General features: G+C 64.4%; 3 protein-coding genes across 7 annotated transcripts; all 3 read left to right on the top strand.

Annotated features, from left to right (window-relative positions):
* Window positions 1-1,042: 1,042 nt before the first annotated feature.
* MAPK11 (mitogen-activated protein kinase 11) lies at window positions 1,043-7,709 on the top strand. Its single transcript, XM_045815495.2, has 12 exons — window positions 1,043-1,271; window positions 3,617-3,746; window positions 3,859-3,917; window positions 4,005-4,116; window positions 4,200-4,229; window positions 4,317-4,364; window positions 4,444-4,558; window positions 4,963-5,034; window positions 5,272-5,351; window positions 5,792-5,870; window positions 5,959-6,132; window positions 6,466-7,709. Exons 1-12 carry the CDS (start codon window positions 1,156-1,158, stop codon window positions 6,543-6,545), a joined length of 1,095 nt encoding a protein of 364 aa, XP_045671451.1. The 5' UTR covers window positions 1,043-1,155; the 3' UTR covers window positions 6,546-7,709.
* Window positions 7,710-10,047: 2,338 nt separating this feature from the next.
* MAPK12 (mitogen-activated protein kinase 12) lies at window positions 10,048-19,054 on the top strand. The gene is made up of 12 exons (XM_045815465.2): window positions 10,048-10,437; window positions 10,510-10,639; window positions 13,181-13,239; window positions 14,063-14,174; window positions 14,290-14,319; window positions 14,556-14,603; window positions 15,103-15,217; window positions 15,438-15,509; window positions 15,629-15,708; window positions 15,789-15,867; window positions 15,936-16,109; window positions 18,449-19,054. Exons 1-12 carry the CDS (start codon window positions 10,313-10,315, stop codon window positions 18,526-18,528), a joined length of 1,104 nt encoding a protein of 367 aa, XP_045671421.1. The 5' UTR covers window positions 10,048-10,312; the 3' UTR covers window positions 18,529-19,054.
* Window positions 19,055-20,852: 1,798 nt separating this feature from the next.
* Window positions 20,853-26,366, top strand: HDAC10 (histone deacetylase 10). Of its 5 annotated transcripts, none has more exons than XM_045815461.2 (20): window positions 20,853-21,326; window positions 21,397-21,531; window positions 21,759-21,855; window positions 22,034-22,131; window positions 22,223-22,327; window positions 22,483-22,551; window positions 22,657-22,783; window positions 22,952-23,017; window positions 23,206-23,265; window positions 23,342-23,431; window positions 23,587-23,693; window positions 23,766-23,833; window positions 23,906-24,170; window positions 24,275-24,359; window positions 24,694-24,779; window positions 24,939-24,995; window positions 25,243-25,321; window positions 25,477-25,659; window positions 25,745-25,904; window positions 26,061-26,366. In XM_045815461.2, exons 1-20 carry the CDS (start codon window positions 21,268-21,270, stop codon window positions 26,069-26,071), a joined length of 2,007 nt encoding a protein of 668 aa, XP_045671417.2. In that variant the 5' UTR covers window positions 20,853-21,267; the 3' UTR covers window positions 26,072-26,366. The 5 variants fall into 5 exon arrangements, with proteins under 5 accessions (XP_045671417.2, XP_045671418.2, XP_045671419.2 ...); XM_045815462.2 differs by having other exon boundaries at window positions 23,945-24,170; XM_045815463.2 differs by lacking the exon at window positions 22,952-23,017.
* Window positions 26,367-26,375: the final 9 nt, after the last annotated feature.

The raw sequence follows: 26,375 nt of genomic DNA on the forward strand, positions 1-26,375 counted from the left end.
AGAGAGGGTCAGGGGACATCTATCACGGGGGCAACGCTGTCTCCGAACACTTGTCACTTTTAAGTGGGAAGTAAAGACGCGCGGGCCCAGAGCGCGAGACAGATGCTGGGAGGCCGTGTCGCTGGAATGAGGAACATTCCCTCGTCAGTGACGGCAGCCTTCCAGGCTGTGAGAGGACACGAGGAAACGTGTCGTGCTCGGGGGAGGAACTGCGGTTATGTACCAGAGGAGCTCCTCAGTACCTAGGAAAGTCAGGGTGGGCTTCCTGGAAGAGGTGACAGCTGAAGTGGGGAGGGATTAGAAGGACGAAAGGTACCAGGAACCAAGAAGGACCCATTTGGGGGATAGCCTTTATGGGTACAGCACCTCAAAGGTCCCCGGTGCCGCCGCTGTCCCTGGTCCTGACAGGGCTGGTCCCCAGGCCTGACCAGGGCGGGAGGCCGCTATCGGTCCACGGAAGGTTACCAGGTGACGAACCACACCGCCAAAGCCAGAACGGTCTCCAAGGGAGAGGGAAGCCCGGCGAGCCCAGGATCCAGGGCGCGTCCATCTGTCCACCCCACAGGGGACCTATCCAACCATGTGTCCCGTTTTTCTATATTGATGAAGAAATCTCTGCCCTGGCTTCTTTGATCTGAGGGAGCAGGTTGGGAGGGGGGTGTCCTGCAGGGCCCGGAGCAGGGGTGGGAGAAGAGGGATGCATGCACCGGAGGTGCAGGCTCGGGTGCCGGCGGGGAGGGTGCGGGGAGCGGAGGCTGGTGCGAGGCGGCGGCGTCCTGGATGGGGCGGTGCCCGGCCGAGCACAGAATGCGGGCGGATACTTGGGGAAGTGCGGACCCCAGGAGGTAGAAGCGGGCGGGGCGGCGAGCTGAACACCGGCCGTCCCTCCCGCAGCGCGGGCGCAGCGGCCCCGGCCCCGAGCCGGGGAGCGGACAGCAGGGCTGGTTTGCGCCGGGCCGCCGCCAGGCAGGGGCAGGAAGCCGCGCGTCGGTCCCCGCGCACCACCCACCCCCCCGGCCCCGCCCCGCGCGCGCCGCCGCCCGCCGCCGCCTCCTCCCGCCGCCCTCCGTCCTCTCTGCTCCGGCTCCGGCGCGGGGCGGGGGCGGGGGCGCGGGCGCGGGGCGGGGCGCGGGCCCAGCGGCGGCCGCTTCGGACATGTCGGGCCCGCGCGCAGGCTTCTACCGGCTGGAGCTCAACAAGACCGTGTGGGAGGTGCCGCAGCGGCTGCAGGGGCTGCGCCCGGTGGGCTCCGGCGCCTACGGCTCGGTCTGGTAGGGGCGGCGGGGAGGGTGGGGAGGGCGGGGAGGGGCGGGCGGGACTGAGTGCGCGCCCCCTCCCCTCCCTTTGCGAGGTGCCTGGCGTGGGGAGGGGCCTCGCCCCGCCTCCGCCCCCGGGCCTTTCACGGATCGCAGCGATGAATGGGGGGTGGGGGGCGTCAAGGAAACTTTCCTACCGGGCGCCGTTCGGGGTTGGGGAGAGGGGTCGTTCTTCCGCCCCGTCCCGGCCGGAGCGTCCCCCACCAGGCCCAAATCCTGCGGCGTCACAGTCGGCGAAAGGGCGGGTCTCCCAGGCCCCTGAATGGGCAAGCATGCGTCTAGGGTGGCCCCCGGCCCCCCATTCCCCGTCAAGGGTCTGGCAGCCCTGGGGTCTGGTAGATGCCCGGGTACTAGGGTGGGTAGTTTCGTTTGAAAAAGAAAAAGCCCAACTTGGGGGAGGGCAGGATCCCTCCCCTTAGAATGGCCTCAAACTCCCCGGAGGGTCCGGCCTCCTCCCCTGTTTTCCAAAGGGTCTGAGACTCGGGATGGGGCTTAGGCCAGAGCAGAGATGCCTACCATTCCCCCTACAATACTTGTGGGGGTCTACACCGCACTCCATTTTTTGCCCTAACCAAGAGAGCTCAGACCACAGCCCCACAGTTGGGCCCTGAGGCCCAGAGGACAGAGACTGAAGTGGGAGAGAGGGTTGGGATTTGGCTGAGGCCTGTGTGGGGTTGGGGAGGGACTGGGGGTCTTAGGGTACGGTGGTTGCAGGCAGTCGGTTGCAGGTGCAATACTGATGGGCGGGCTGAATGTGGATGTGGAGAGGTGCTCCCCAAATCCAGTGGGGTCCTTACCAAGGCCTGAGCCAGGTGGTTGCTGTGCACTGAGGGAGCCTTGGAGGTGGGGAGGCCAGAGCCCCTAGGGGTGCGGCATTGCTCCTGGCTCTGACAGAAAGTTAAGAGTGGGACTTCCTGAAGCCCCCAGAGGTCCAGCGCCAGAGCGTGGAGCAAGGGCTTCTGCCCCACCCCCCTTTCTGCTGTCATTGGCCAGCTTGTCAGAGTCCACAGGCCGGCCATTCATCCATCCCAGCCTCTACGACCTCAAGGGCAGGGAGAGGGTCAGGATAATGCATGAGTGGTCCCTGGGTAATATAGAGTCCTTGCTGGAATCACCTGGGTCTAGAGTCACCTTCTGGGAGTTCCTAGAGAGTATCAAGCTCCCCAAAGGAGGCCTCGGTCTCTCCCCATTGCACTTACTTACGTGATGGCCCTCTCCTGGGCTCCTGTGTTCTTCTGATGAAGCTGGTGACCCAGTGCCAATTCCCTGTCCCTTGATTGTGCAGACACAATTGGGCAAAAGGATGTGCTGCCCCACATGCGTGGCCACGCCCCTACTTGCCTCCCCAGAAGTGACGTGGACCTCCCCCAACGGCCACAGTCTGGGGGAAGGGGTGTGGATGTCCCAGGCACCTCGCTGGCTTTCCTTCACCACCACCTGGGCCTATGCCTATGCGCATCCCAGGTGCTGCCCCAGCTGTGTAGACTCCACTCATAGCTGGGGGAAGCAGGACTCAGAGAGAGTGGAGGTAAAGTGAGAGGGAGGGAAGGAGCGAGCATCAGGGAGAGGAAGTGCTGTGTGTGAAGGCATGGATGGCTCTTAGCAGAGCTCCAGTGCTGAGGCCAGTACGACACTGGGAGGGTGGGGGTGACAGACTGTTTGCACTCGAAGATGATGCCAGTGACTGACTGTATTCTCCTGTGAAGAGTAGATGGGTGTGGAAGCTGGTGTGGACGTGGGGCATCTGGGCCTCTGGGGAATGGGGTGGGGCAAGGGGAATGTTCTCTCGGTCCAGACACTTCATATTATCCAGTTTCTCACTCTTAAAAATAATAATGCGGTAAACACCTTTGGGCAGTTTTTCCTCCATATTTTGAATATTCAGAGGCGTTGGGGGACCCAGGGGCTTTGAAGGTAGCTCTGGAACCCTGGGGGAGCCACCCGGAGCCATGGGCCAGTAGGGGAGCAGGAGGACAGTTTGGGGTGAAAGGGGATGGTTTGCAATGGCTGTTTTCCTGACCTGTTGGTGCGGACTCTCCCCCAGCCTCAGGCTGAGCTGGGGGGAGAAGATCCAGGTCCTGCCCTACGACTCCCTGGTGGGGCAGGACGGGACTCTGTGGGCTCGAATGCGGGGGGGAAGGGGTGGGGTGCCTCTTGAAGAAGGAGCAGGCCCCAAGGAGGCACAGAGGAGAGGCCGCCCAGGTGGCGGTCCACCCGAGGGACAGCCTGAGCAAACGCAGATCCGACAGGAGCAGGGCCTGGGGGCCCCCACCGCGCCGCCTCACTCACCCCCCTTGCAGCTCGGCCTATGACGCGCGGCTGCGCCAGAAGGTGGCGGTGAAGAAGCTGTCGCGACCCTTCCAGTCACTGATCCACGCGCGGAGGACTTACCGCGAGCTACGGCTGCTCAAGCACCTGAAGCACGAGAACGTGAGCGGGGCGCGGGGCTGGTCAGCGGGTGGCCGGGGCTCCCCGCGGGGCACGAGGCACCCAGGGGGCGCTCCGGCGGGGACGCCGAGTCCTGACTCCCGTCCCCACGCAGGTCATTGGGCTGCTGGACGTGTTCACGCCGGCCACCTCCATCGAGGACTTCAGCGAAGTGTGAGTGGCAGCCCACGCGCCACGGCGGGGGAGCGCGTTCCGCGGGGAGGAGGCGGGGCCTCTGTGCTGACCCGTCCCTCCTCCCAGGTACCTGGTGACCACCCTGATGGGCGCCGACCTGAACAACATCGTCAAGTGCCAGGCGCTGAGCGACGAGCACGTCCAGTTCCTGGTTTACCAGTTGCTTCGCGGGCTGAAGGTGGGCGCCGGGCGGGTGGGCCCAGGGCGCGGTGCGGTGGTCAGAACCTGACCCTCCCGCCGTCTCCCCCTCTCCCCTCGCAGTACATCCACTCCGCGGGGATCATCCACCGGGTAGGTGCGGCCGCCGGGTGAGGGTCGGGGCTGCTGCAGGCCTGGCGCAGGAGCTCCTCCTGCACTCACGCCCCACCTGCCCTGCAGGACCTGAAGCCCAGCAACGTGGCTGTGAACGAGGACTGCGAGCTCAGGGTGAGCGGCCTGGGGGGAGGGGCCGGCCGGCCTGGAGGGGGCATTGGGGAGGTGCTCACAAGCCTGGAGGTCTCCCTAGATCCTGGACTTTGGGCTAGCCCGCCAGGCTGATGAGGAGATGACCGGCTATGTGGCCACTCGCTGGTACCGGGCCCCCGAGATCATGCTCAACTGGATGCACTACAACCAGACAGGTGACGTCAGCCCGCACAGGGCCGTGCGTGCGTCGGGCGGGGCCGGGGCAGGCAGGCACCGCCAGGGCCTGGGGAGGGGTGGGGCCGGGGCCAGCAGCCAGGCACCGCTCGCACCAGGGCCTGGGGACGGGGTGGGTATGGGGCCAACAGCCAAGACCCCTGGGGAGGTGTGTGTCCAGTCTTGGAGACCATCCTGCAAAAACGGACCTTACAGGGACCCAGCACAATAGGTCTTGGGCTGACTCTTCCCCCTCCCCAGAGCTTTACCTAGAGGAGTAAGGGGTCTGCTGTGTGGGGGCCTGGGTGACTGAGAGGCCACTGGGCTGGCACAGTGTGGGCAGCTCCCTAATTCTCTAAGGCGGGCCTTGGGGAGGGCAGACTAATGGAGACTCCTTCCCCAACAGTGGACATCTGGTCTGTGGGCTGCATCATGGCTGAGCTGCTCCAAGGAAAGGCCCTCTTTCCAGGAAATGACTGTATCCTTGGCCCAGGCTGGGGATTGGGGTGAGCCAGGTTCCCCTTCTGCTTGATGGGGCCCAGGGGAGGTGGGCACTGGCCCTTTCTGGCTGGCCTTGCCTCCTCTGCCCCACACTGGGCCACCTTGGGCTCACTGACTCCAGCTGTAGGATTGGGGCAGTGCCCCAAGGTCTGGGATCTGGGGGGCCTGGGAAGGGTCTATTCCTGGCCAGTAGGCATTTCCCTCAGCCGGGCAGACATCGACCAGCTGAAGCGAATCATGGAAGTTGTGGGCACACCCAGCCCTGAGGTTCTAGCAAAGATATCCTCAGAACACGTGAGTCACCATCCACCAGCCCCCTCTGCTAACCAGGCTCCTGGGTGCTCTGGAGGAAGGGGCTCTGTGAAATAGACCGGGAACCGTGTGGGAACATGGATCACAGTGGACTAGAGCCCAAGGCAGGTGCCTGACCCCTTCAGGGAGAAACAGGTGAACAGGGAAGACATTCCTGGCATGAGGGACAGTGAGGGCACAGTCTCAGCACTGACAAACAGTGCCTTTGCCAAGGACAGTGGGTGCCACAGGCATCAAGAGCCAGGTAAGGCACTGTAGCCCCACATCCAGTGTTGGGGATGCCCCTGGTCCATGCATGCTCTTGTCCAGGCCTGTTGGAGTGAATGAGTCTGGGGGCTTCTCTCTGCAAGTCCCTGCCTGGCTTCGGGCCAGGGGAGGCAGGGTGTGAGCCGCCCCCTCAGGCCTTTCCTATGTGCCCCCAGGCCCGGACATACATCCAGTCCCTGCCCCCTATGCCCCAGAAGGACCTCAGGAGCATCTTCCATGGAGCCAACCCCCTGGGTGAGGATGGGCCCTGGGTCTGGGCTGGGCTCCATGTCTGGCCCTAGGTGCACGACTGACCCCCCTCTTTCTGTTGACCACTCCATAGCTGTGGACCTCCTGGGAAGGATGCTGGTGCTTGACAGTGACCAGAGGGTCAGTGCGGCCGAGGCCCTGGCCCATGCCTACTTCAGCCAGTACCACGACCCCGACGATGAGCCTGAGGCCGAGCCCTACGATGAGAGCGTTGAGGCCAAGGAGCGTACAGTGGAGGAGTGGAAGGGTGGGCTTGAGGAGGGCCGGGTGGGGGGGCGGAGGTGGAGCCCAGGGGCCTGAGGGCGTCATTCCCCCCGCAGGCTAGGAGCTGCCTGTTTCCTGCTGGAAGTGTCCAGTCCTCCCCAGAGTGGTCCCCGCACTCCCTGTGCTCCTGGGGTTGGGTGTGTCCAGCAGGGGCTTAGGGGCAGCACAGGCAGGCTCTGGAAGGAAGCCCCCAGGGGCTGAGGCTGCCCTCAGGGCGGTGGGCCTGGGCTGGGCAGCTGGCACCAGACCGGGGGGTGGGGGGTGGGGGCGGTGGGCCAGGGGCAGCATGAGCTCACTCTTCCCCTTCACTCCCCAGAGCTCACCTACCAGGAGGTCCTCAGCTTCAAGCCCGCAGAGCCGCCGCAGTCAGCCGGCGGCCTGGACATTGAGCAGTGAGGGGCGTGCGCCTGCCGGCCACTGGAACTAGAGGAGGGGCTGGAGCTTGCCGGCCCACTTCCTCCGCCTGCCGGGGTCCCACGAGGGGTGCCTCCCAACACCACTGTGGCCAGTGCCCTGACCCTCGCCCGGGGTCCCTCCCCTGCACGCTGGTCCTCGTGGGTAGTCTGAAGGCACAATAGTGTGCATGTGTGCAAGCCACAGGCGTGGGGGTCTAGACACGGCGTCCTGGACTTCCTTGGTCCTTCTGCCTCCTCCCAGCAATCTGGGTCTCTCTTAGGACCTCACCTGGATGCCATAGGGGCTCCCCCTGGACAGTGTGTCTGTCGCCAGATCTCCTCAGTCCCGGAGGGCCGTCTCTGGAGGGTGTGGTGCATTGGGGCCAGGGACCTCTGGAGACTGAAGGGAGGGTCTTGGTTGTCAGAGCTTCTTGACCTGTAAGTGGGGGCTACCGTGGGACATGCTGGGACTGCAGGGCAGGGACCGCCACCAGGTATCAAATGAGAAAATCATCCTGGAGCCACGTGTTCACCTGCGCTATGTGTGACACACGTGTACTGATGACACACGTGTACTGACATGTCAAGGCACGTGTGAATCTGTGGGTGCCCACGGGCCAGCGGCCATGACCAGCAAGAAGCCTGAAGTGAGGTGGCTGTACTGTTCCTTCCCCTTCGCTCAGTTCCTGATGTAGGGCGTAGGGTGCTGCCGCTGAGATCCTGGGCGCACCATGTGAGGAGCTCAGGTGGGCAAGGGGCACAAGGGAACAGAAGCCAGAGCTTTCCCCTTGAGTGTGGGGGCTGCGGCAGGCATGGAGAGCTGGTTGGCACAGAGGGCTCCAGCCTTGGTGCTGGGCTGGGGGAGCGGCCACACCACGGCACTCTTGGGCTCAGACCCTGGACCTCGGCCCGGAGCGGATGAAGCCGCCTCTGCCCCCTCCACCTCTGCCCACCCTCCGGCCCTGCGGCTGCGCCCTGTGGCCTGTGGGTCATCTTGCACCCTCCCTTCTTCCGCATGGAGCTGATCTAACCTCTGGGACGTGACCCTGCTCAAGGTGGGCGGGCGGGAGGGTCCTCCGTCGAGGGGCTTCTCCGTGAGGGGCGGTGACCTCCCACCTTGCAGAGGCCTCAATGCCAAGTGCCTGCACCAGGGTTGCACAATAAAGGGGGTTCTCTCTCACTCTGCTCGTGTCGCGAGTCCCCAGGCCCCGCTGCCTGGCTGGCCCCGCTGCCTGGCTGGCCCCGCTGCCTGGCCTGGGTGCCTGGATCAGTGCACGACACTCCCAGCTGCTGTGGCCCCACCACACCCTGCGCTGCCTGCGTCCTTGGGTCTCCAGTCAGACAAGCAGCCATATTCAGCATGGCACCCTCCCTGCTCCCCGAGAGCCCAGGGCCACAGAGGTGTGGGGGAGAGCGAGTTCTGCACCAGGCTCCCATCTGGGACATGGCTTGATGGCCATCCCCAGATCAACCCCAGCTGCCCTGCTGGGGAGTTTCCTGGGCAGCTCAGCTTCCGGTCTGGTTGCAGATCTGCCCCTTCTCTCGGTGGTCAGGGAAGCTGCTGGGGGACACTTGGAGCTCTCTGGGAGCAGAGTCTTGTGCTTCCCTGGAGCTGGCTCAAGTGGGGGAAATAGCTTTCCTTTCCTTCCTGTTCAAGGGGCAAGAGGGCCACTGCAGCCCTCAGGACGTACACCGAGCCCCTGGCTCCTGCTGCTCACCACAGCCCAGCTGAGGGAGGGCACTGGCCTCAACAGGGATCAGGCAGAACATCCCTAGGACAGGGCATTTGTGCCCTTGCCCTGGGCCTTGGGGGTGGAGACTATCTGGGAGTTGGAACACCAGGGGCTGGTCAGGGTGGCTACTGGGCCTCAGGTCCTGGGGAACCCCCACAGACCAGGTTGGGCCAAGGCCTGTGGTGGGGAGGCAGGGGATGGGAGCAGAGCTGGGACATGCCCCACGTGGGGAAACCTGCCAGACCCCTGGGCCCCACCACAGGGAGTAAGTGGGCCAGTAGGGGCTTCCTGGAGGAGGCAGCCCAGGGCACAGAGGGCACAGGTGGTGGTGGCTCTGATGACCCCAGGCTGCTCTCTCTGACTAGACTCCAACTCCTGGGTGCTGCGGAAGACTAGCCTGCAGGCCAGGTGTCGAGCTGCTCTGGATTCACGGTGGCCAGCAGGACACGGGGCGGGGGGGCTGATGGTGGCCAGCAGGACACGCAGGGAGGGTGGGAGGGGGCCTGATGGTGGCCAGCAGGACATGGAGGGAGGGTGGCTCTGAGCTGCTGATTCATGGTGGCCAGCAGGACACGGAGGGAGGGTGGGTGGGGGCCCTGATGGTGGCCAGCAGGACACGGAGGGGGGGTGGGGGGGCCCTGATGGTGGCCAGAAGGACCGGAGGGAGGGTGGGAGGGGGCCTGATGGTGGCCAGCAGGACACGGAGGGGGGGTGGGGGGGGCCCTGATGGTGGTCAGCAGGACACGGAGGGAGGCTGGGCGAGGGGTGGGGGCTGGGGATCCTGTTACCCCACTCCCTCTCAGACCTGGGTCTCTGGGCTGGGGGGGGCTGGGGGAGGCCGGGGAGGGGGCTCTGTCCTCCAGGAGCATCTGGTCCAGGATGTGGCCGGACCTCTGGAAGGATGATGCCAATGCCCCCACCTAGGGGTAAAGGGGGGTAGTGAGGGCCCAAGTAGGGCCCTCCCTCACCACTGGGGTCAGGCATAACTTTCTGCAGAGAGAGGCCAGGCTCAGGCCAGGCTTAGGACAAACGGGAGGGAGAAAGCCGGGAAGAAGTTGGGACAGGCAAAGGGACTTGCAAATGCTTGGAGCAGGCTTCCCACTTGCCAGGTGGGTGGAGAGAAGGAAGCTGGGTGTGTGCACCAGGGCCCAAGGAGACCTACAGGACCACCCTCTCTGCCTCCTGGGGTAGGGAGGCCTGGGGTCGGTGGTCACAGGGAGCGATGTTGGGGATGCAGCCTAAGTTGGGGAGACAGAAGCAGCTCTTCCACAGGGAGAGGGGGATGTAGGCCATAGGTGCTGGGGAACCCCACACCAGCAGCTGATGGCTCAGCCCCAGGGGAAAGGGGAGACCTGCAAGGTGGGCTCAGTTCAGGACTCAGTTCAGGGGCCTCAGGGGCGGGGGCCCGGCTTGGTGGGGTGGAGTTGGCGAGGCTGGTGGACAGTGACTGGCAGCTGGAAATAGAAGGGCCGCGGTTCGGGCTGCCCATTAGGGGCCCAGCTGCCCGGGGGCGTGATTCGTGGTTACTAAGGAGGAGCCGGGAGCCCCGCTGGACTTGGGCTACGACATCCCCCACCCCGGCCCGGGCCCGGGGAGTCCAGCTTGGTGAAGAGGCGGCCCCGCGCGGCCCGGCGGTGCTCCCCTCCCCCGCTCCGCCCCTCCCCCCAGCCCCCCGGCCCTCCCCCCCGCGGCGGCCGCCTCAGGTTTCCGCGGGGGCCGGAGGGCGGGCGGGGGCGTCACGTGCGCGCCGCCCGGGGGCCGGTTGGTCCGCAGGCAGGGGAGGGACCGCGCGCTGCCCCGGCCGGGGCTGGGGTCGGGCCGGGGTCGACGGCTCCAGACGGCCTGGAGGGCGGCCGCGGCGCGGGGGAGCTGGGAGCCGGAGGGCCCCAGCGGCGGACGGGCGACGGCGCGGAGCAGGCTTTGCCCTCGCGGGGGCCCCAGGCGCGCGCCAAGGCAGTCCCGCTGATCCCGGGTCCCGGGTCCTCGGGGCGCAGCGCCCTCGGGGTGCGTGGCGGGGGCGGCGCCCGGGCCGGCCATGAGCTCTCCGCCGCCCGCCCGCAGGGGCTTCTACCGCCAGGAGGTGACCAAGACGGCTTGGGAGGTGCGCGCCGTGTACCAGGACCTGCAGCCCGTGGGCTCCGGCGCCTACGGCGCGGTGTGGTGAGCGCGGGGTGGCCGGAGGGGTGGCCGGAGGGGTGGCTCGGCCCTCCCGCTGACCAGCGCGTCCCCCAGCTCGGCCGTGGACAGCCGCACGGGCGCCAAGGTGGCCATCAAGAAGCTGTACCGGCCCTTCCAGTCGGAGCTCTTCGCCAAGCGCGCCTACCGCGAGCTGCGTCTGCTCAAGCACATGCGCCACGAGAACGTGAGTCGCGCCCGGGCCCCCAGCTCCGGGCCTCCGCAGCCACCGCCTCGGCTCCTCTCCCTCCTCGCCAGCAGATCCTGCCCTGGGAGACGGGGTCCCTGCCCCCCAGCCCCTGGGCGCTCGGCCTGTGAGCTGGGGTGGAGGTGGGGGTCAGGACGTCGTACCCCAGAATTGTGGTTGGGGGGCTCCACGTGGTGAGGTCAGAGCCGCCTCTTTCTGAGAGAGACTGCTTCCCTAGGGTCTCGTCCTCCCGCTAGGCCAGTGCCTGCGAAGGGCTTAGCTTCTTGGCTTCCTCCTGGGGCCACATCCGGCTCCTCAACCGAGGTCCTAGTCAGGGCAGGGCCACTTGCCCAGGCCAAGGGTGTCCTCCATGTCTCACCCCAACCTGCCTCCAGCCAGGAGCCTGGAGGTGAGAGAGGACGCTCGCGTGTGACCAGCGATTATTCTGGAAGGGGCACTCGGCCCCTTCGCTCTTGCTGGGTATCCTCCACAGCTGCACCCCAGGCCCCCTTCCTCCACCCCTTTAGGGCCCTTTCCGGAACAGTGCTCCAGGCTACCTCCTGAGCCTCAGGGGAATGCTGAGCTAGACACGGGGTGGGGCAGGAGTCGGCATCTGGGCACTGACTGCTCAGAGCCTTGGGGTCTCCTGTGGTGAGGGGTTGAGGGGTCTCCTGTGGTGAGGGGTTGAGGGAGCTGGGGGGGGGGGCACTAGGCATAGTGGCCAGCACAGAGATGCCTCCTTTCATGGTGGGAGGTGGCAGATCTGGGGCCGCTCCAGGCCTCCCTTGTTTCCAGACCTGCCCATAGCCACCGTGTGGCTGCCGGGCCTCTCCTGTGGCCATTGCTGGCTACTGAGAGCCCTTCTCTCTCCTGGGGGAACTCCTGCTGTTTCTGGATGCTCCTCCCACAGCCCTGAGCTCTGCCTCTCCCACCCAAGCCACTCCTGCCTCACCCCTCGTTTGGGCCCTGTCTCAGGGCTGGTGTTCTGGGTACCTAGACCCCGGACTAGTCATGCTCTTGACAGATGGTCTGGCCCCTTCTGGATCATCAGTGCCACCAACCTCCTTTGGGGAAAATGAGTCCCATGTCCACCAGGAAGCTTGTTCCCTCAGTTCCTGGCTGATGCTCACCTTCTTAGCCCCTTGAGTGGGTCCTTCATTCGCTCAGACTTTCCATCTCTGCCCTTGGCCCTTCCCGGGTGAAGTCCATTCATGATGGACACCAGCCCAGCCCCGACCTCACCACCTCCTGGTTACACCCAGGCATGCCCAGGCTTGGTTCCCGTGAGTGCAGAGGCCGCTACTCAAGGCTTCATCTTCCTCCCCAACTGCCCCCACCCCCACCCACGCACCCCGCCCATCCCCCAAGGTCCCAGGAGCTTCCCACGCCTGGCCCAGTCCCCTCCTCTGTGCCATTCCAGTTGAGCTCCTGACCTGCTAGCAGCTAGGTGCTACTGTCTCCGTGCTGCCCTGCACAGAGCTGGGAGGCGCTGCCCATCATAGCCCCCCTTTGTTAGGAAAACACTGAGACTGTAAGAGGCTGCGTGCTGTGGCAGCTCCTGCCCTTCCGCCCTTCCCGCCCCGTCAGGCCAGAAGCCACACTGCAGAGCACAGAAGTCTCTTATCAGCCTGACAGATCCCCCTTACCCTTGGGGACCTGTCCTCTTGCCAAGACACTGTCCTGGTGCCCCAGGCCTCACCGGCTTCCAGGCCCCTCACTGAACATCCTTCTGTGTCCCCTTCTCCCTGATGCCCACGACGTTGGCCCCGGTGGCCACAGAGGTCACCTAGTTGTCCCTGCACCTTGTGTCCACTCTTGCCTCGCTCCCGTCTGTCCCTACACAGCAGGCAGGGGACACACGCAGCATCACACCTGTTTAAACCCTTGCTCAGCAGCTCTTAGGATCCAAGCCAGACCTTCACCTGGCATGCAGGGACCTGCTCAGGCTCCCTCTGGCCTCTCCTTGGCTACTCCCTGGCTTGGGCCTTGGCCACCTGGCCTTTCTCCCCGTGTTCCTCAAACGCTTGAAGTGTCCTCCCTTCCGCCTCGGCCATCGTTCGCATGGCCTCTGCCAGGTGTCCCCCCGCTGGCACATCCATCTGCCCCTCTGGCCACTCCGGGGATCAGCAGGGCCAGCTCTAACTGCTGGCCTGCCTGGGCCTCTCCAGCAGAGGCCCACCTCCCTGATGGACCTGCTGGGTGTTGGCTCTAACCCGGAGGCTGTCCCACCTTGGTCTTGGGTCTTCAGTGGGATAAGAGGAGGGGGAGGAAGGGCCAAGGGGCTGGAGCTCTGGATGGCTAGGAGCTGACCCAGAGGATCCCTGTGGTCACTGTTCAAAAATAGCCTGTGTCTATGGGCATGTGTGCCAGGGCTGGGCCGCTCTGCCAGTAGATAGAACCAGGCCCCACGGACGGTGGGAGGACATGGGGACAGCTGTAGGGGCTTTCCTGCCCGGAGCACAGTGCCAGCTTCGGGGTAACTGAAGCCCCGTGCCCTCCGCTGTGCCCCTGTTCCATGTGGTACTCCGGCCTGTTCCCCAGGTCATCGGGCTGCTGGACGTGTTCACTCCTGATGAAACCCTGGATGATTTCACAGACTTGTGAGTGCTGTCCTTTGGCGGGCTGTGCAGGGCAAAGGAGTGTCGGGTTGCTCCTGGGTGCTGACTCGGGTTCTGTTGGCGTATGGGCGTCCCTGCAGCCTGGGTCGGGGTCGGGATGCACGCTGCCCACCCCTTCCCCACACCACAGTCCATCCCCTGTCCCGGCCCCCCCCGGACCCATGGCAGTGGCACAGCTGAGTGGAGCTGGGCCCCCTCCAGTGCCGGAGGTGTGAGCGCGGGACGGCATCTGTTAGTCAGCAGGGCCCGTGCTCTGCGACCCTGGCATCTTGTGTGGCCTGTAACTAGAGCTGCTGACCTTTGCTGGCAGGCAGGGGAGGGGCAGCAGGGGGCCTGTCTGTGGCTGCCATTCCTGGATTCATCCTGTGGTCGGCCAAGAGCCAGGGTCTGAGCCAGGGACAGGCTGAGGACAGGCTCCTCAGCATCTGACCTTCCAGAGGTCGAGGACTCGCACAGGCCCCTGTCCTGGCGAGGTGCTAAATGTCTGTCCTCTGTGTCTCTCCCTCCACCTGCCCTGCGTGCTCCTCAGCTGTCCCCACCTCTGCCCACAGGCCCTGCCCTCCTTTCTCTTGCACCCTCTTCTGCCTGTGATCCCGGGTGCTCCCCAGATCCTAGCCTCCATGCAGCCCTGCAGGAAACCCCCACGTGTGGTCCTGATGCACCTACGTTCTAGGGTAGGGTGGGTGGACCAGCTGTGAGCGTGCCCTGGAGAGGAGGGGGGAGCCCGTGCTGCAGGGGCCTCTCCAGGATCTCCAGGGGCTGAGCGGTGTCACACCTGCCGTCTGTACCCACCCCGGTCCCTCAGTTACCTGGTGATGCCGTTCATGGGGACTGACCTAGGAAAGCTCATGAAGCACGAGAAACTGAGCGAGGACCGAATCCAGTTCCTTGTCTACCAGATGCTGAAGGGGCTAAAGGTGGGAGCCTGTGGGGGCTGCTGCAGGCCGGGCTGGGGCTGGGGTAGGACCGCTGGCCCATGGCTCTGAGGTCCCAGGGAGCTGACTGACGCTGTTCCTCTCTCTGTCCCCGTAGTACATTCACGCTGCTGGCGTCATCCACAGGGTGAGTCCTGGTGGTGCTGGGAGCTTCCTCTGGCGTGCAGGTGTGGGAAGGGCCTGGCCGCTAGGAGCCTCCGTAGCTGGCCTGTCAGGGGAGTGTGTGATGGCTGCCCGTGCTGTGGGGGCCGAGGGACCATTGCCCTTCCTGGAAGGGCTGCCGGCGGGGCTGGCCAGGGCGGGCTCGTCCCCGAGTGCGCCCCGATGGGAGGAGCTGCAGGGCCACCTTTCTTCTGCCCCCAGGACCTGAAGCCTGGCAACCTCGCCGTGAATGAGGACTGTGAGCTGAAGGTGTGTGTTGGGTGGGCGCTTTCCCCGCCTGTCCATCTGCCTGTTGCCCTTGGCCCTCAGGCCCAGGCAGAGGGACCAGACCCCAGCCATCCAGGCCAGGGGAGGCACTGGATGCAGGGGGACATGGGGCTTACTCCCCTACCTCACTGAGGTGAAGGGAGGGAGGTGTCCCCAGTCCCCCATGCCTGAGCCAGGGTGGGGCCAAGGGGGCCTCTCCAGATGTGCTGGCCAGGTCCTGGGGTCAGCAGGGAGTAGAGGAGCGGGGAAAGGAGACCCACTGGGGTGCCTGCTCCTGCGGGTGGTGGAAGGCGAGGTCAGTGGGGCTGGGTGCACTGGCCAAGGGGAGAACTCATGGGGAGGCTTGGGGGGGTCTGTGGCCATGACCTCAGGTCCCGGAGGGTTGGCAGAGGCCCTGGTGTGCCCAGTTCTCCCGGATCACAGGCTGACCCACCTACTCCCTGGGGGCCCCTTTGCCCCACCTTCCTGCTTCTGACTATAGATTCTGGACTTCGGCCTGGCGAGGCAGGCGGACAGCGAGATGACTGGGTATGTGGTGACCCGGTGGTACCGGGCGCCTGAGGTCATCTTGAACTGGATGCGTTACACGCAGACAGGTGAGAAGCCGCCCAGAGTCGTAGAGCCGCCCGGCCCAGCCTCCCAGGCCACGCCTGCTGCTTCCGTTTCTTCGTGGGAAGTCCAACGGTGGCTCCTCTGTGGGGAGGCTGCTGAGCGGGCGAGGGTGTGGCAGGCTAGACGGCCCCTTGTCTGTGTCTGCCCCATGTGTGTCCCCCCCTCCCGGCCCGCAGAGCCCTGATGCAGGGGCTTCTGTCTCAGTGGACATCTGGTCAGCGGGCTGCATCATGGCGGAGATGATCACGGGGAAGACGCTGTTTAAGGGCAGTGACCGTATCCTACACTTGTGGGGGGGCAGGCTGGGCCTGGGTGGGGGCTGGGCATGCCGCCCCGGCCAGGTGGGGATGTGCCCTGCTCTCTGGCCCTGCGCTGTGCTCCTCACCTCGGCACAGACCTGGACCAGCTGAAGGAGATCATGAAGGTGACAGGGACGCCTCCCGCTGACTTTGTGCAGAGGCTGCAGAGTGCGGACGTCAGTTGGGGGCGGGAGGGGGGCTGGAGAGGCTGGGCCTGGGCCTGTGGCTTGGCCCCTTATCCTTTCTTCCGGAACAGGCGAAGAACTACATGAAGGGCCTCCCCGAGTTGGAGAAGAAGGATTTTGCCTCCATCCTGACTAGTGCAAGCCCTCTGGGTAGGACTGGACGAGGGGGGAGTGTTGGGTCAGGGCCCGGGAGCCTCCCTGACCGGCCCTCCCCGCAGCTGTGAACCTCCTGGAGAAAATGCTGGTGCTAGATGCAGAGCGGCGGGTGACGGCGGCCGAGGCGCTGACCCACCCCTACTTCGAGTCACTGCATGACACGGAGGATGAGCCCAAGGCCCAGAAGTACGATGAGTCCTTTGATGATATGGACCGCACGCTGGACGAGTGGAAACGTGAGTGGGGGGCTCTGGGCAGGGCCTGTGGAGGGACCCTGAGAGCCCAGTGCAGGGCGCCAGGGCTCAGAGTCCTGGGTCCCCCTACTTGGGGATGCAGGTCAGGTGAGGAATACAACAGACGGTCAGAGGGCAGTGGGGCTTCTTGGCCAAGTGACCTCTGGCTGGAGCTGAAGAATGAAAGAATGTCCCTGGCAGGGGTTCAGCACAAACGAGCAGGAGGTGAGCTCTGGAAATTTTGGGAGGCAGCTCCCAGCTCAGGGCAGTTGCGAGCACTTAGCCTCTCCCTGCCCTGCCGACCCAGCCCCAGCAGTGCCCATCTTCTCCCATGTGCTGGCCAGAGACCTGGGCCATTCTGGAGCCCCTCTGTATCCACTTGTGCCCCAGACCTCCACTGTTACCTCTTGAACTTATCCTTGCCTCTCTTTGCCCTCTCCCTTTTTTAAAAAAAGATTTACTTATTTATTTTAGAGGGGGCGGGGAGGGCGCGTGTGTGCACGAGGCAGGGCAGAGGGAGGGAGAGGATCTCAAGCAGACCGCTGAGTGCGCAGCCTGACATGGGGCTCAGTGTCATGACCCTGAGATCATGACCTGAGCCAAAACCAAGAGTTGGATGCTCAACTGACTGAGCCACCCAGGCGCCTCTCTTTGCCCCTTTCAGGACCCCTCCCACCTGCACTACTGCACAGCCCTCATGTCCTGCCAGCAGGATAAGGCCCACCCCGGGCAGCCTCCTCCACACCCCTTGCCCATCCCTTCTAGTCCCGCTGAGCAGTTCAGACCCGCTGAAACCTGTGCTCAGCACCGCTGGGCTTGGTACTGGCTATTGCCTTATACCAAAGGCCCCTGCCCTCATCTCTCAGGGCCCAGCCAGCACGTGCTGAGCCTCAGGCTGGGCTCAGGGACACCTGCCAGGTCCTCAGGCCCCGTGCTGGAACTGACTTTGCAGAATGGCAGGCAGTGAGGGCTGGGCTTGGTGTCTTTCTCTTGGTGGCTTTAGGACCAGCCTGGAGGGTGCCGGGAATATCTGAGGAGAGCAGGTCCCATCCTGGCTGTGCCTCGGACCTGGGGCCTTGGTGCTGCACCTGGGGGTGGGGGTGGGACGGGACTGGTAGTTCTCAGACCCTGTTCTTGGCCGCTGGGCTGCTTGGTGCTTCTGGCAGGGCCCCACCCTTATTTGTGCTTACAAGTTTGGTTTGGTTTGATGAAAGTTTTCTGTTGCTAAAAAAGATAATATGAAAACCACGGGCCACAGAATCTGTTCTGTGGTCCCCACCCACACACATTGTGGTAAGAGCTTTTGCTTTTACTACAGACCATGGTGAACATGTGACCTGTTTGTGGCTGAGCCCCTGGTCAGGAATGCTAACTCTCATCACCTCCTCTTTCCCTGGGAGCAGCCAGCTTCCCACAAACCTCCCCTGTATGGACTGACCCCTGTGTTAGGATTAGAAGGCACCCGATGGGGCAGGAACACATCAGTGCCCCAGGCAGGGCAAACCATACAGACTGCCTGCTCTAAACACACAGTGTTTCTGGAACTGGGCTTGTGCAGGACCAGTGTTCCCCAAACAGGTGCTCTTCGGGCCAGATGAGCATGGGAACGCTGGGTAGGCTGAGCGGAACCTGTCCCTTTGCAAAGTGCTCAGAGGGAAAGCAAGTCAGGCCTTCTCCCTTCCTTTGGGATGGCTTGCTCTGGGCACACATTTCAAGGACCAGGACCACCAGGCGAGGAAGGTAGAAGCTGAGGGGGTTTGTGGGAATTCTTCTCATGTAAGTTTTTGTGGATGTTCTGGATCCAGAAACTGGGGTGTGCTCTGGTGGGACCGAGGGCCTCCACTTGGGAAGACACACTGATTTATATTCTTAGGACACTGTCTGCTCATTACATCAGGCTATGGGGCCAGGGCTTGCCTGGCCACTCCAGAGGCAGCGGGTTTGGGCTGCAGGAACCCCATCAGGGTGGGCAGCTCCTGTGGAGGGATGCAGGTGGGCTGAGCATGGCTGTAGCCTGGGATGAAGTTGCATGTGTGGGACAGAAGCCGCCTGTCTGGCACCTGTACTCCAGCAATGACTTCTGACCCCGATGTTTTTGGGACCGGATGGGCCCATAAGTCAGTGGCTGACAGCCTGTGCTCTGGGCTTGGGAGCTCTCCCCTCCCCACCCTGAGAGGACCCTCATAGGACTCCATGCTGCTCAGGGCAAGTACCGGTTTGCTGGACCCAGTGCTCTTCCCCAGTCACTGGCTTCCACCCTCGGTGTGAGTCCTAGGAGGTGATTCTGAAGGGTGATGAGGCCCCTTCTCCCATGATGGTCCGTCTCTCTCACCCCGACCCAGGTGTCACATATAAAGAAGTGCTCAGCTTCAAGCCTCCCCTGCAGCTGGGGACCAAGGTCTCCAAGGAGACGGCTCTGTGAAGACCCCTGGGCCCCCAGAGTGGTGGTGAGGACGCCTTGGGGATCCTGGCTGGGGCTTCTACTTGGAAGGGGGATCCTAATTATCACTGTGACTTTGGCTGGAGCTTACATCCCGGGAGACCTCTGGTTCCAGGGACTCCCCCCTCCCCCAAGCCTGTTACCCTGCTCTCAAGACCCCAGCTCGGCCTAACCTTGGGGGAGCATCTGGACCTTCTGGACAGGATGTCAACCTGACCGGGGACTGGCCTCCGACTTCCTGAGCATTGGTCCCCTCTCTCAGGTGCAACAAGAAGGCTCAGAGCCTGTGTGGGGGGGTGAAGCTTGGGGTCCAGGCCTGGCCTCTGACCCTGCCTGCTCCAGCCCCTGCTGAAGCCCAGCTCATATAGCTGAGAAAGGACAGGGAGGGCGCAGAGCGCCTACTCAGGGATGTCCCTCCTGGGGGGCGTTGGTGTGGACTCTCCTGCACCCCTAGCCCAGAATGTGCTATGCCCACATGGCTGGAAGGAAATAAACCCTTTTGTAGAGATCCCACTCTGGCTTTCCTAATTCTCAGGCTGGATTTCCACCTCTAGGCCCCGAGCCTCAGCCCCTGCTCAGCAGCTGGGCCTGTCCTTCCATGTCCACAATGAGCCCAGAGCCTGAAGGCCCTGCACTAGGGATGGGCCCGCGCCCTTTTGTGGACCGACCTTCCTTTAATGGCTTAAACTCTGGAGCCAGACCCCAGGCAGGGCCTGAGGAGGACGGGGGTTAGGGGCCGACCTGGGGCTCAGACCCAGCTGTCTGAGCTCCCTGCATTCTCCAAGGCCGGGTTCCTGGCGAGGAGGGGTCACGCTTGGAGCTTTGAGACACCTGTGGCACAGCGCACTAACGGGTCCTGTCGTTTCCAAACCGACTGTCCCTCAGCCGGTCACACCCCACCGCCAACGGCGAGCCCGCGCCGCCCTCTGCCAGCCATTGGACGTCTTGGAGAGCTGACAGCTGGGTCGGGGGCCACTCTGGGGCTCCTGCATCTGCCCTGGCTCCTCCCACCTGTCCCCACGGCAGGTGCGCCGAAAGCGGGGCCAGGCTGTCCCCCTTCTTCCAGCCTGGAGCTCGGCTGCATACGGGAACAGCCGACCCAGCCAAGCATGGTCAGACAGGTTGCCAAAGTGGACACCGGCCTTCTCTGCTTGGGGGTCTCCGATGCCTCTGGGACCGACGCTTGCCAGGACCCTCAGCTCAGAGCGATCCGGGAGGCGCGGTCCGCCATAGGCTCCGCCCTGCAGCCACGTGGCCCAGAATGGCCACTCAGAGCACGCCACTCCATAGCCGCTGTGATTGGCTCAGGGGCGGGCACCTGACTCAAAATGAGCCAATCGGAGTCTTCTCAGAGCCTAGGTAGAACGCCCGCAGCAGGCGCGGGCAGGTGCCTTGGTCAGGGCCGTGAGGAGCCGTGGGGGTGGGGGTGGTCGCGGGCCGCAGGGGGTAGGGCCCAGTCGGGGCCGCCGGCTGTATTCTTCCCGCCGTAGAGGTCGTTCCTGCACTTCTGGAGCGCCGAGGGAGGGGATTGGTGGCACTCTAGCCCTTGCCTGCGCTTCCAAGACCCCAAGTCCCGAGGACTTGCGCTCCCGGCCCCGCCTTCTAACAAGCCCGCCCTTCCTCACGCCCGGCCTCCCCACGGCCCGTCCCCCTCTGAACACCGCTTCCGGGACCCCAGGGCCCCGCCTCCACAAGGTCCGCCCCCAGGCCCGGTGGGCAGAGCCCCTGGGTTTCAGGCCTTCGGTTCCCGTGTGCCTCTTCTCTCGGGCCATCTTGCTCTGTGGCTGAGGCCGCGCTGCTTCCCTCCCTCCCTTCCTTCCTTCCTTGCCCAGACCTCCCTCTGTTAGCCTTTTCCGCCGCTCGGCCTCCTGCCCCGACTCGCCCTCACGCTTCCGCGGCCCCTGTGCATTTCCTCTGCCACCACCCCGACCCTCCGACTCGTCGGCTCTTCGGCCAGGGTCTCTCTGGAGCTTCAGTCGGGCCCTGCCACTACCTTCTTACACCGACGCACCCCAGGCAGGGGCTCTCTTGCCTGCAGCCTTGTTCCTGCGGGCCCCCGGCCTCAGCCCCCCCCACTCGCAGCTGTTCCTCGAGCCTTGGCTAGGATGGGTCCCAGGGCAGCGCCGGCCCTGATGGGCTGCGGCCGTGTCTGACGCTCTGGCCTGCGCGGTCAGCGTGGGTCTGGGGAAGATTTGGGGCGGACGGAAACACTCAGTGGTGCCGCCGTGACAGACAGTCCGCGGGGTGCGCGGCACACTGGCCCTGGGTCCCCCCACCCGCCCCCTCGCACGCCCGCCCGTTTCCACTCCCACTCCCGCCTGTTCCCACACCCGCCTCCGGCTCGGGGCTGGAGGGGGAGGTGGAGCTCTGGCCGGAGCGCGGAGGGGGAAGGACTGGACCGCGCAGAGGAGCCCCGGGCCCCAGGCGTCTGGCCCGCCGCTCTCCGGTCAGGCCGCGCTTGGGGGCGGGGTTTTGGGCGGCAGGGGCCGGACCGTGCGGGTCGGAGTCTGAGAAAGCCGGAAACCTGTGCCCGGGAGCCACCCTGTCGACTCCGACCGCGGCCTGCGGCCTCCTTCCCTGCCTGGATTCTGCGCGTTCGTGCCCAGGCTCCGTGAGCACCGTCCCAGCTGTGGCCCAGGGGTTGAGCTGCTCCCCGGGGCTGCAAGGAGGGAACAGGCAGTGCACCCACCTGCGCCACCCCCCCTCAGGGGAGGCTGGGCCATGAGGACGGCACTCGTGTACCATGAGGAAATGACAGCCGCCCGGCTGCTCTGGGAAGAGTAAGCGTGACCTGGTAGAGGGGGGAGGATGGAGAGGGGGCTCTGGACGCTGAGCGCTGTGTCCACGCAGCCCTGAGTGTGAGATCGAGCGTCCTGAGCGCCTGACTGCAGCCCTGGAGCGCCTGCAACAGGGGGGCTTGGAGCAGAGGTGTCTACAGTTGGCAGCTCGAGAGGCCTCCGAGGCAGAGCTGGGCCTGGTACACAGGTCAGACCCTGGGGAGCCACATGCCACAGAGGAGGCCGCCTGGGACGTGGGGCTGCCCAGCCTGCCCGCATCTTGAAAACAGCGTGTCCCCTACCCGCCGGTTTCACCACTGGGTGGGTGGGGGAGGGAACAGTGAGGTGGGCGGTCCCACCAGCGTCTGGTCCCTCCTTCTCCTCCCCTTCCTGGGCCTGCTGGTGATCCTGCCCTGCCTTCCTGCCCCTCTGCAGCCCAGAGTATGTGTCCCTGCTGCGAGGAACCCAGGCCTTGGGCACCGAGGAGCTACGGGCGCTGTCTGGACAGTACGATGCTGTCTACTTCCATCCGGTGCGTCCCGGGGACACCCCCCCACCCAATCGCACTGGCCAGTATCCCAGTGTTCAAGAACGTGTACATGCCTTGCATTCCCTACCTGCTGCTGCTGCTGGGACCTGCAGCTGGGCACAGGCCTGGGCAGAGCCTGTGGTGTGGTGGGTGGGGCTCATCGGCACCCCTGCCCCCACAGAGCACCTTCCACTGTGCCCGGCTGGCCGCGGGAGCTGCGCTGCAGCTGGTGGATGCTGTGCTGACAGGAGCCGCGCACAACGGGCTTGCCCTGGTGAGGTGAGGGCTGTCCTCTTCCTGGGCTGCCGCCCCTGTGGGTGGCCCCGAGAGGGCACAGGACAGCCCTGATGTGTCCGTTTTCCACCCGCAGACCTCCTGGGCACCACAGCCAGAGGGCTGCTGCCAGTGGGTTCTGTGTGTTCAACAACGTGGCCTTGGCAGCCAAACATGCCCAGCAGAGACATGGTCTGCACAGGTGCGTCCTGGGCCACTATGGGGCGGGGGCCCAGGCCAGATGGGAAGTGGTGCAGTGGGCTGCTGAGAGGCCGCATTCAGTCCTTTCCCTCCTGGGGTGGGCTCCCCAGGTGGGAGGCCCTGCCCCTCAGTGACCTCTGCACTACCTGTCCGCAGGATCCTCATTGTCGACTGGGATGTCCACCACGGTCAGGGCACCCAGTACATCTTTGAGGATGACCCCAGGTGAGCTGGGGTCACCAGCCTTCCCTGCGACCCCCTGCTGGGAGCCGTGGGGCTGAGGTCCTGACCCTTGAGCTCCGACATCTGATCTTGGCTGGTTGTCCGCAGTGTTCTTTACTTCTCCTGGCACCGGTATGAGCATGGTCGCTTTTGGCCATATCTTCGGGAGTCGGATGCAGATGCCATTGGGAGGGGGCAGGGCCGTGGCTTCACTGTGAACCTGCCCTGGAACCAGGTGCTTACCCCTCCCCCAGGCCTCATCGCCTGCCCCACAGCCCCAGGCCTCCACGTAGTCCAGGGCATCCTTCCAGGGTCACCCCCAGAGCCTGGGCCCCAGGGGTAAAGACCCCACAGCCCCCCCCCCCCCACCACAGGGCCCAACTCTGATGCCCGGTGGCCACAGGTTGGGATGGGAAATGCTGACTACATGGCGGCCTTCCTGCACGTGCTGCTCCCTGTGGCCTTTGAGGTAACTGCATGGGGGGCAGGTGTGGTGTTGGTGGGAGAAGCATGGCAGGGGGATTCTGTGCCCAGAGTTCCCCCCTCCCCCGACCCCCCTGGAGCAGAACAGCGCCCTGTGGGTGGGGAGCACTCTCTGGAGGGGCCTCCTTCACCCCTGCTCCAGGCCCCCTCTTGCCTGTCTCCACCTGTGCACAGTTTGACCCTGAGCTGGTGCTCATCTCAGCAGGATTTGACTCAGCGATTGGGGATCCCGAGGTGAGGGCCTGGCCTGGCTGGGGAGGGCTTCTGGGGTCCCGGGCCAGGCCCCCTTCACACTTGGCTCTGGTTCCAGGGGCAGATGCAGGCCACGCCCGAGTGCTTCGCCCACCTCACGCAGCTGCTGCAGGTGCTGGCCGGCGGCCGCGTCTGTGCTGTGCTGGAGGTGACTGTGGCAGCAGGGAGGGCTCACCCGCCAGGTGTGGAGGTGCAGTCGGAGGGGGCCTGCTGTGTAGGGTGGGGTGTCCTGTCTGGGATGGTGGCGCCCCGCCCCACTGCCAGCCCTGTCTAGTCGAATCTCTGCCCTGTCCCTGCTCCCAGGGAGGCTACCACCTGGAGTCGCTGTCCCAGTCAGTGTGCATGGTGGTGAAGGCGCTGCTGGGTGACCCTGCCCCGCCCCTGTCAGGGCCCATGGTGCCTCAGCACAGGTATGGGGGCAGGAGGCTGGGAAGGGCTGGGGGTTTGCGGCCAGGCCTTACTGCTCCTGCTTCTCCCTACAGTGCCCTGGAGTCCATCCAGAGTGCCCGGGCAGCCCAGGCCCCTCACTGGACTAGCCTTCGGCAGCAAGGTCAGTGTGGCCCAAGCTGGGCGGCAGGGTCGGGCTCCCACGCAGTGGCTTTGACTCTGAGCCATCCCCTAGGGTCGTCCCCCATACTGAGCTCCAGCACCTGGTCCCCAGAGGAGAGACCCTCACCTGTGTCACCTGGAGGACCCAAGTTCGAGGCAGCAGAGGCCCAGACCTCGGCTGTACTGAGTTCCCTCCTGGACCAGCTGCACCTCCACCCCACACCCCCTGTCCGCACGGCTGTTGCCCTGACTGCGCTGGATGCTGCCCTTGTCCTACCCCCCGAGGTCCTCCTTCAAGAGGGGTCAGCCCCACAGGAGGAGACACAGGCCTGGGCCAGGTGGGCAGAGAGGGCCTGGGGAGAAGGATGGGGCTATGTGTGCACGTGCGCTATGGTAACTGTGTCACTTCCTGTCCACATGTCCCTCTGGTTTCCCATCGCAGGCTATACAAGGCCCTGGCCCAGGACACGGCTTTCATTGCACTTGGAAAGGTCCTGCATCTATTGAATGGGATCCTGGATGGACAGGTGGGGGCATCTGGGATGGGCCGAGGGTGGCCATGGAGCTGGGGGCAGGGCCCAGGACCTGCCTACAACAGATGGCCTGTCCACGGGAGGGCTGGGTGGTGCAGAACTATATGGACCCTTCCTAGAACAGCTCTTAGGGACGGTCACAAGTTCAGGGTCACGCAGTCCTCTCAAGTAAGTACTCTCTGACAGTGAGGTGAAGGTAATGATTTAAAGTGTAGTTTTAAGCATCTTATTTCCAGAAGTGAAGGAGTTTGGGCTCAGGTGGTACAGATGGCAGCTCCGTAGACGGCCAGATGGCCCTCTGTGCCTGGTTGAGGGTTGGCCCCCACAGGTGAGCAGCGGCATCGCAACGACCCCAGCTATAGCCGTCACCCTGGAGGTGGCCATCTCGCACGGCTTGTCCCACAGAGCCCAGAGGTGAGCCTCACCTGCCAGCCGAGCCTTCAGGGCACAGCTCGTGGGCACCCCTGCCCTGGCCGGGCACGCCGCTCCTGCTTCCACCCCATGGGGAGGGCTCTGGGAATGGATTCCTGGCTGGGTGAGTGCAGTCTGTCCTGGGGCCACCTCTTCTTCTAGGGTGCTGTGTGTGGCCGTGGGACAGCTGGATCGGCCCCCAGACCTTACCAGTGATGGGTAGGACACTTAGGGTGTGTGTATATCCAGTCCTGCATGTGGGTGGGCGCGTCATCCTGGGTCCCCATGGGGGAGGGTGGGCAGGGCCTTCCACAGCTGAAGTTTGGCAGAGGAGCTCCTGGGAGGGTCTCCAGCACAGCTGCCCCCAAGCTCTCCTGCCCCTCCCCTTCTGCTGTCTGGGCTCTGGAGGGTGAGCCGCATCTCACAGCCCTGCATGTGTGTGCATGTGCTCACTCTTTCCTGGAAGGACGACTCTGTGGCTGAGCATCAGAGGCAAAGAAGCAGCTGCCCTGTCCACGTTCCACGTGTCTGTGCCACTGCCAGGGGTGAGTGGTGGGGTCACGGGGTGGGGCGGCTGCTGCTCATTGGCATCCTCAGGGGGGCCAGCTCCTGGCCTTCATTTGCCCTTCCTGATGGGACTGTGGGAGGTGGGGTGACCCCTGGCTGAGGGGCTGGAGCTATGCTGCTGTCCTTTCCGCAGACAACGGGTGGGTTCTTAAGCTGCATCCTGGCCCTTGTGCTGCCCCTGGCCTATGGCTTCCAGCCTGACTTGGTCCTGGTGGTGCTGGGACCAGCCCATGGCCTCCAGGACCCCCAAGCTGCACTCCTGGCTGCACTCCTACGGGGGCCAGCAGGGGGCCGAGTCTTGGTCCTAGTGGAGCAGGTGAGTTGGGCAGGGTGGACATGCTGTGGGTGGGAGGTGGGGAGAGACCAGTGACTTGCTATTTCCACCTCTACTCCTGGCCCAGGAATCCCCATCCCAGCTTGTGGGGGTCGTGGGCCGGGTGTTGCATGGAGAGGCACCCCCCATCCTGGGTCCCTTCTCCATGGCCTCCCCAGAGGACCTGCAGGCCCTGATACACTTGAGAGGGCAGTTGGAAGCACAGTGGAAGATGCTGCAGGTGGCCGGTGAGGCTGGGGACAGGGCTGAGGCTGAATGCAGGGAGTGTGGGGGGACAGTCCTGCCGTAGAGCTCTGTGGGGAGAGGGGCTCACGTCTCGGGGAGTGAGGTGCTGTCCTGAACCAGCTCATTGCAGTGACAAACTCACTGTGCATTTCTTCCAGCTCCTTCTTGAGTGCTGCGACCTGGTTGCTTGAAGTTGGCCAGGGTGGAAGTCTGTACCCCAGAAATGACAATACAAGCTAGTCCCCCTAGAGCCAGTTATGAAACATTCGCCAGTACACCACTGTCTGAGGCCTTTGTGCAGAGGGCCAGGCTACAGAGCTGTCCAGGGCACTGGCTCAGGGGCACTCTGTCCCTGGCAGTGACCTGGAGCCCCGCCCCCCCAGCCCACCTCTGCATGGATGGCCCCGCCTTCATTTCCTACACTTCTGTTAACCTTAAAATAAAAGTTATTTTACCAGCAAAAATGGGTTTAT

The sequence above is a fragment of the Ursus americanus genome, chromosome 17 (genome assembly GCF_024610735.1).
Source record: "Ursus americanus isolate L20-20 chromosome 17, mUrsAme1.1.p, whole genome shotgun sequence".
In the NCBI taxonomy this organism is placed as follows: Eukaryota; Metazoa; Chordata; class Mammalia; order Carnivora; family Ursidae; genus Ursus; species Ursus americanus.